The sequence below is a fragment of the Synchiropus splendidus genome, chromosome 16 (assembly GCF_027744825.2).
Source record: "Synchiropus splendidus isolate RoL2022-P1 chromosome 16, RoL_Sspl_1.0, whole genome shotgun sequence".
NCBI classification, from domain to species: domain Eukaryota; kingdom Metazoa; phylum Chordata; class Actinopteri; order Syngnathiformes; family Callionymidae; genus Synchiropus; species Synchiropus splendidus.
The window spans coordinates 11908293-11916765 of NC_071349.1; the positions used below are offsets into that span (position 1 = coordinate 11908293).

The window sequence follows — 8473 nt, forward strand, 5'->3', positions numbered from 1 at the left end:
CTGACCTGAGGGACCGAGGACGGACCTTGATCCCAGATCAGGCGAAGCCTCAAACAGATTTAGTGACCAGTTAAAGCATAGTCTGGTTCTCTGGAGGATTCTGCATCAGAGTTTTTCCAGAGGCAGATTTAGAAATATACAAAAAATAATCATAATAAAAATAATAAATAAAGATTTATGACTAACTTCGTCTCAATAGTATTTATTGATGTGCTTACCGTTATTATTTTGTTTCTGATATATTTTCTTTTTGTCAAAGTGTGTTGATATGTGTAAACTAATAAAAAACATTTTTTAAATCAAACTTTCATGAGATTCCGCTGTTAATTCAACGTTTTATTTAGTTGTTATTATGACGTTATATTAATCGTGAGAATTGTGAAGAAAAAAACATTTAATCTCCAGGAGTAAATACCGTTTTTGTAAGAATCAAAAGCATTGAAATATGAGTTTATATAATATATGGCGCAAAAATAAAATTTACCCCCAAATAATTTGAATAAATAATTGTACTATGTTGGAGAAAAATACCATTTTAAACTACAGGTGATTTGTTGTGATAAATGATAGATCTAAACGGTCACAAAAATGTTGGTTGTTAAAATAGTTGTAGTTCAAAATCATAAATATTTTTGCCTCTATTATGCGTTCAAACGATTCGTTAAATACAGAAAGGGAAGCGCATCAAATCGGACTCTTGAGTGTTTCGGGCGTTAGTTTTGGGTCTCGAACAGCCTTGTTTGTTTGCGCTCATGTTTCCGAAAAAGAGGCTCGCGTCCTAATGAACGTTGGAGGAGCCTCGGTAAAAGCGTCATGTCTCCGTGTTAAGGTGACGTGAAAAGGCTCAGCGCAGAACAAAGGCGCGTGGAATAGAAAAAGGATTCAAAGTTTGATATCTTCCTGTCGACGCGCAGAAGTCATTTGAAACGTGGAGACACTTGAGCGACTCTTTTCTTGACTTTCGCACAAAAGCTGGAAGAAGAAAAAGGTCAAACGTTTCTGTGATCGCCGCGAAGGAGGCGCCGAGTTCTGGTTCCGCCTGATTGGCCGAACCTGACAGTGATGGACGTGTCGTCATAGCAACCGGGCAGCCAATCTGCCAAGTCCAATAGGAGATCATCATCGGAGGGGGCTTGACTGTCTTGTTCCCCCCACCCCTCTTCAAAAATCCTCTCCTCCACTCGGGCTGGATTCTTTCTGCTCCAACCCGCGGAACACCCGCGTCCCTGATCCCGCTCAGGCCGAGGATGCGGTCTCCATAGCAGCGTCCTCCTCCGGTCGCATCCTCAGACGATTGGCTCGCAAGTTTGGGGTCGCCCTGGGTGCGCGCGCGCGCGTGTGAGTGTGTGTGAGTGTGTGCGCGAGAGAGAGCGCGCGGACACCGGAGGGGAGGGAGACCATCCACCCGGAGAAAGAGCCTCCATGTTTCAGCTGCCGATCCTCAACTTCAGCCCCCAGCAGGTCGCGGGGGTCTGCGAGACTCTGGAGGAGTCGGGCGACGTGGAGAGACTCGGCCGCTTCCTCTGGTCCCTGCCCGTGGCCCCGGCGGCCTGCGAGGTCCTCAACAAGAACGAGTCGGTGCTGAGGGCCCGCGCCGTGGTCGCCTTCCACACCGGCAACTTCCGCGAGCTCTACCACATCCTGGAGAACCACAAGTTCACCAAAGAGTCGCACGGCAAGCTGCAGGCGCTGTGGCTGGAGGCGCACTACCAGGAGGCCGAGAAGCTGCGCGGCCGCCCGCTGGGGCCCGTGGACAAGTACCGCGTGCGGAAGAAGTTCCCGCTGCCCAGGACCATCTGGGACGGCGAGCAGAAGACGCACTGCTTCAAGGAGCGGACCCGCCACTTGTTACGGGAGTGGTACCTGCAGGACCCCTACCCGAACCCCAGTAAGAAACGGGAGCTCGCGCAGGCCACCGGACTCACCCCCACGCAAGTGGGGAACTGGTTTAAAAACCGCAGACAAAGAGACCGAGCGGCGGCGGCCAAGAACAGGTACCGGACGGGTCCTCAGCGGCACCGCGCTCGCGCTCCGTTCCGTTTCCATGCTTCGAAAACAGACCGACGCTTCGGGTTATTCACGTGCTCCCCTGAGCGGTTTAGACGGGCGAGTCAGCGTCAAGCCGGCCGTTCGACGCTTGAGGCTCTAAAATACGTGTCGGGGAATCTGACGATATCAACTACTTTCACCTCTCAGAGGAGAAAAATAATGTCTAACATAAGCTGAATCAGATGGTAAGCAACCAGGATCACAAAAGAATAATTTGCTATTTCATTTTATGAGGAAAAAAACGCTTCCAAGGATTTATATAATGATCTTCACATTTATTGTTTTGGAGCATTAATGTTTGCGTCTTAATCCATCTGACACGATCTTAATTTCGCTAAAAGACGAGGATGAAATTAGCAATTTCAAATGATGAAAATACACTTGTTTTAGGGCTAAAGCATGTGAAAATTTAATTTATTAGTAGAATGAATCCCTTGAAAAAATCACATTTCTGTGCCAAAAAAATATCCAAATAAAAATAGTATTTATTTATACTAATAATTGAGAAATATATGTATATATTTTAGTACAATTATGATTATTTATTTTTTGTGAATGGCTCATTATTTGTTTTTACGTAGTTCTTTTTCCCACTCTTGATTCGGACATAATATAATTCAAATCAACGCAAAAACAAAAACGGAACGTGCTGTGAAATAATGAACACAACTGAATAAAGACGATAAAAACGAAAGCCATTTTACAAACGTCTGTTTTGCGATGATGATTTTACCTTCCAGAGCTCACATCAGTGAAGATAAGAATAGAATAAAGCGAGTAGTGACCACACCGTCTAGATATTCTGTCTATATATTCAAGATATTCGGTATATATTTCCAATAAATCCGAGGGGTGTCAAACAATGACAATTCGTAGAAGTCTAGCTGTGCATGTGAGAAGTAAATGTGTGTGTTGTTGTTATGAAGTGTTTCTGCGGTTTTAAAGATTGATAGTGTATGAATTCGGAGCAATCTTTAATGCGAAAAATTCAAAACTAGAATCCTCATGTGTTTTGCGTAAAACACTACTAGGCTTTTATATTAAAACGTTGTCACCTCATTCATCCAACTAAACTCTTTAAATTCTTTAATTTATTTCGAGATGCCAAGAATATTTTTAACGATTTTATTTTGTCTGTAAGTCAAATGTAAATACGTGAAAAGAGAATGCCTGAATCGTTGCTGCGTGTGTCAGTCTGTTTAAGTAATAGTAGATTGTTCGAGCGAAATTTTGAAATTAGTACTTTATTTTTCTTAGAAATCAAACGCTTCTGAGCGTAGTATAGGTTTTAGAGTTCCATATATTTCGAAAAATCAATTGACTTAAACCAGACAATGTAAAATAATGTAATACAGAGATGACAGAATACAATTATGATGTGGAAAATACTAAATAAAACATGAACTTATAGTTTAATTAGCGTAAATGTTTCTTAAATGTTATTGATTTATCTTCGTTAAATTGTAATTGAAAGGCTGTTTCTATTTTTCACCAAAGATTCCATTTCATATGTAGTGTTATAATTTTGGTTATTCGGTGATATAAACAGCAAACAACAACCACTGGGTCAGAATATGTGAAACATGATGGATGAAAGAGGAGAGCAGGCTGAAATAAACCAGAATTCAGAGCGTAGACGAGAGAGGAAGCAGAGAAACAATTGAATCAAGTTAAAATTGGTTTAATTGAGATGTAAGTTCCAGCAGACTGGAGAGTCTTGGAGGTGAAGTGTCTCGAGCACACAGAGATGAAACAACATGAGAGGCTCTGTTGAAGACGATGAGGTGAAGGTGGGCTGGAGTGAAGTCGAGAGAAAATCAATATCAGCTGGAGAAGATGAGATTTAAATAAGTTCAGCTTGCCACGAGGTGTTGGTGATGGAAGGGAGATGTGAGTCAAGCTCAGGAAGTCAGAGACAAGATGTGCTCGAAGACAAGACACGACAATGAGACCTAAAAGCAGACTAGACTCGAAAGAGGAAACAAGATGGCACAGTAAAACATGACAAGACACGCAAACACAACGCCACATGCGACATGACAGTCAGAAAATAGAAACAACAGAGACACAACTGTTGAGATGTGATGACACCAGGGAAGACACAAAACAACACCTGACACTCGACAAATTCCACTAAAGCTGATGGGAAGCATGACAACAAGTGTGTAGTCAAGTACAACATGAGAGACTCAACACAAGACTATGATACACAATAACCTGCTAGTTCTAGATGCAATGGCAGTAGACGAATTCAAGCCCAAACCTATAACACGGAAGCAACAGATGGAAGACTGTGGAACATGAGGAACACAAGACACATTCAATACTTTCTGGCTTAACTTGGTGAAAAATGGCCTCATTGAGTGACCAACTTTAATGATGACGTTCCTCTTGTTTTCGTCTGACAATGTGGCAAGAATCTCTATGAATATTGTCTCATGAACTTCAAATGTCATTAGATGAATGTGTGTAAATAATTAATTCAGTTAGAACAGTTTGGATTTTGTTTTATTATAAAGCATTTTCCCCCTCCAGATAGTTGGAATTTAACAATCTTATTTATGTGTGTTTATTTTTGTCATAAATTTGTCAGCTGCAATTTTTTTTCCATCTTGCATGTTTTTCATCAGAAAATTTCACGTCAAATAATCACAAAATTAAGGAATTTTAAATTGCATACTTACTGCAATAACGACATGCTATATTTAGTATATAGCACGCTATTCAATTCTCTTTTGTTATAACTGTTTATGCAATTATTATTTTTTTATTGTTTCTCCAGAACATTATTTTCTAAGGTGTGCAATCATGCACACAGTTTTCCTAATTTTTAACCTTAAATAATTCAGTTTTAATAAGGGTAATTTTTGGTTACATTTTTTTAATTATTATTATTGTTATTCTGGCATTCTTTGTTTTTTATGTATTTGTAAGCCTCAAATTATACATTTAAAATTCGTCAAAGACAGAGAGAAACAGTTTATAAATAATCAATAAATATAAAAAGAATTCTCCGCAAACTTCTTAAATCCATTCAAAAACATTGGAGATCTGATAAATATATATGTGTGTAAAGATACATTTATATTTGAATGAAAATCATATTTTTTCATAAAATATATTTAATAACAGACGTTTAAGTTTGGGAGACATTCCTCATACTTGCGAAATTGTTCATTATTTACAACATTTTTAATAAGTGAATGTAGTTTTTTTTTTTTTTTTTTTTTTGGCTTGCTGTATATCGTGAAAATATATTTTAAATTTGCAGGGAAGAGCAAATGAAAACTAAATCAACACCGCAAATGAGTATAATCGATTTCACGTTGGTTTGTTTGTTTTCTGAAGTGGGTCGCTGACGTGTGCGTGTCTTCTCCGCAGGCTCCAGCAGCAGGTTCTCTCCGGAGGATCGGTTCGCTCACTGGCGGACGACGACGCCACGGTGGACCGACTGGGAAATTCGTCCAGTCCGGAGGCGAGTCTGTCCAGTAAAGCGGCCGCGTCTGCGATCTCCATCACCTCCAGCGACAGCGAATGTGACATCTGACGGGGCGAGAGGGGGAGGACGAGGGAGAAGCGGGGGAGAGACAATCCGAATCAAACATAGTGCCTGCGTTTATCACACACACACACACACACACACACTCACACCGCCAATGGATTCCTGCCAAAACCCGACCTCCAGGCCTTTATCTGACCCGGGCGGGTCACTGACCGGGACCAGCGCACGGACCAGTCATCAGCCCTCCGATGAAAAATGGGGAGAAAAAAAAAAAAAAAACGATAAAAGGCGTCTGCACATGCGCGGTCCGCGCCGTGCCACGAACTGTGATATTTTTACTTTAAAGTTTTATAAATAATGTTTATTTGCTTATTTAAGACGACCTCGCAGTTTCGTATTGAGTATCGGTGTTTTTTTTTTTTTTTTTTCAGATGTCCACGGGTGACGTGTCGAGCATGCGCGCTTTAGTGACGTGGTGTTTCAGTCGAATAAAAACATTCATGTTGACCAACACTGTTGTGCGCGCGCGTGTGTGTGTGATCCTCGTGTTTCAGCGACACGTTCGTTTCTTGCGTGGGTCTAATTGAGCAGCGCGGCTCCTGTAATGCGCGGTGACAGCCAGGGGTCACGCAGGGGTCGACGCACTAACCCGGATGATGCGCCACCGAGCTCAACACGTCACAACAAACGGACTCTTATTCTGAAGGAAATATAACGTGGGACATACACGCGTCAGTCAAGGTCATTTATTGGGTTTAATCGATATTTACGAGTCATTTTAATAAATGTTAGACGTTATTAAAACGTTATTACAGCGACAATATACGTCGTATCTAATAGTCATATCAGTCATATCAATATTAATGTATTTAAGGGGAATATCCGTTTAATTGACATTAGCGGAGATTATTATTTTTGTCTGAATGTGTTTCTACGTTAATCTAGTAAAAACATTGATTTTAAATGGTGAAAATATTAGAAAATGTATTGGTAATTATCAATGTAACAGGATCAAATTCCTGCATTTATGATCAGAACAATTACAGTATGATATATAGCTACTGTTTTATCTTATCAGTAACATCTTCATCTGACTATATGAATGTAAAAATATGTTTCCACTTTCAATGTCGATTCAACTGTCAAATCAGTGACTGTACGCATATGTGCAGCTGATTCCTCCTTTCATCTGAATCTATAGCGCTCACTTCATCCCCGGTCAGACATCTGTGCCACTCAACTTTATAAACTCTATGAATGCAGCTGAATATTAATGTCTCAAAATGTCCTTCTACTATCACAGATCTATTCACATTCAGATCTATAGAGCAAAAATTAATATTGAGCTACATGTTTTCCTTCAGTAATCCTTTTTAAATGCTCGAAAATCCAATTATTTTTATTTATTTATATATAATCCCCGCTTCACCAACTGTTTACGTATATACTGTATTTAGATCAACTTCAAACTCTTTTTGATCTTATCTTTATCAATAAATCTGAAATACAGAACTTAAGTATCTGAAAACTACTCAGGGGAAAAATATTTTTTGTTGGTATCCTCTTAGTCCACCTCCTCCATCTTCATCTATCTTCCTCATCCTCACTGGTCCAGTGCCACTGGCTCTTCTTCAGGTGCCGAAGTGAGAATACCTTCGTCAACCACTGGCTCCAAATCCATAACACTTCTTCCCTTGTATTTTATTTACATTGATGCCAAAATGATTAAAAACATTAAAATGAAATCCTAAAATATCTTCCATGATCACACAAGCAAAAAAAAAGAAAAATACAGCAGACTACAGTAGAATTTCATTCTCCTCTCCAGTCTATAAAACACAGTCAATTTCGGCCAATTGTGTAAAACTAAACTGAATCCTCTACAGCTAATTCTGTAATAAAATCTATTAATATAATATCAATATACTGTTGTAAAGTATTCTATAGTCTAATATTCTATCATTTATAACATGAACAAATGTGTTTTAGCATCGACATTGATAATTACATGTTTATTACACCCCAAAAGTGATCACAACCATTGATGCCTTCTTTATATGCAGTTGAGCCAAACCCATAACTTCACTGACAGTTCTGATTTTAAATAAAAAGTACTAAGGATTAACTTCTAACCTCTTTTTCTACACCTTATTTTACATGTTTTTTAATACAGTTCTATTCTGAAGTTGCTGTAATCTGAAAGAAATGAGAGCAGATTCTGATTTAGCTCCTCACGGAGGAGACATCATAGATTCCAGGGTGTTTTAAAAGTGACGCCACAAAGACGCAAGCGTGAAAGAAAGCAGTAGTGTGGAGTTTGTAATCTGGATTAAGATTAGAGTTCGCTGGTGTGTCACCTGCTCTCCTGCCTCATTAGCGCTCAGTAACTTCTGCTGACAAAGAGCCTTTGAGCCGGAGCAGGCAGAAGTCGTGTGATGAAGAGAAAAGAGGAGAATGAAGCGCTGCCGCTGCTTTTTCTCTGCTCACACACACACACACCAGCTGAACGTTTCCGTTTCTATTGAGACTGAAGTTCATCAAAGTTTGTGGTCAACGAGCCGTCAGAGCGGTCAGCGGTAATCACCGCTAATGATGCTGCCTGCCGCGGAGAGGGGCCCCGCTGAAGAAAGGACCCCAGCCTCTGTGTGTGTGTGTGTGTGTGTTCGACTCTCACACACTCACTTGATCTTCTGCAACGCTTTGGTGCATGTGTGAAACAACAACTGGACCCCACTTGCTTCTGTTAACACTGTATTTCCTGAATATACCTGTGTGTTTCTGTGTATAAAAGTACATAGATGTTTGTGTACCGTGTGTCACCATATATGGAACTGTGTATAGACCTGTGTTTCTGTGTGTGTGTGTTTGTGTACCTGGTTTAGCTACACTTGTCCCCACAAGGTTAAGACTCCGTTTGAGGAT

At 40.3% G+C, this 8473-nt stretch overlaps 1 protein-coding gene across 2 annotated transcripts; it reads left to right on the forward strand.

Annotated features, from left to right (window-relative positions):
- Positions 1–938: 938 nt before the first annotated feature.
- On the forward strand, positions 939–7820 carry six6a (SIX homeobox 6a). 2 transcript variants are annotated; one of them, XM_053845805.1, is made up of 2 exons: positions 939–1994; positions 5431–5722. In XM_053845805.1, exons 1-2 carry the CDS (start codon positions 1423–1425, stop codon positions 5594–5596), a joined length of 738 nt encoding a protein of 245 aa, XP_053701780.1. In that variant the 5' UTR covers positions 939–1422; the 3' UTR covers positions 5597–5722. The 2 variants fall into 2 exon arrangements, with proteins under 2 accessions (XP_053701780.1, XP_053701779.1); XM_053845804.1 differs by having other exon boundaries at positions 940–1888; positions 5431–7820.
- The last annotated feature ends 653 nt before the right edge of the window (positions 7821–8473 follow it).

Coding starts and splice junctions, on each gene's coding strand:
- six6a (XM_053845804.1), top strand. CDS start 1,423: ATGTTTCAGCTGCCGATCCTCAACTTCAGCCCCCAGCAGGTCGCGGGG. Junction 1,889..5,430: donor GGACCCCTACCCGAACCCCA/GTAAGAAACGGG, acceptor TCTTCTCCGCAG/GCTCCAGCAGCAGGTTCTCT.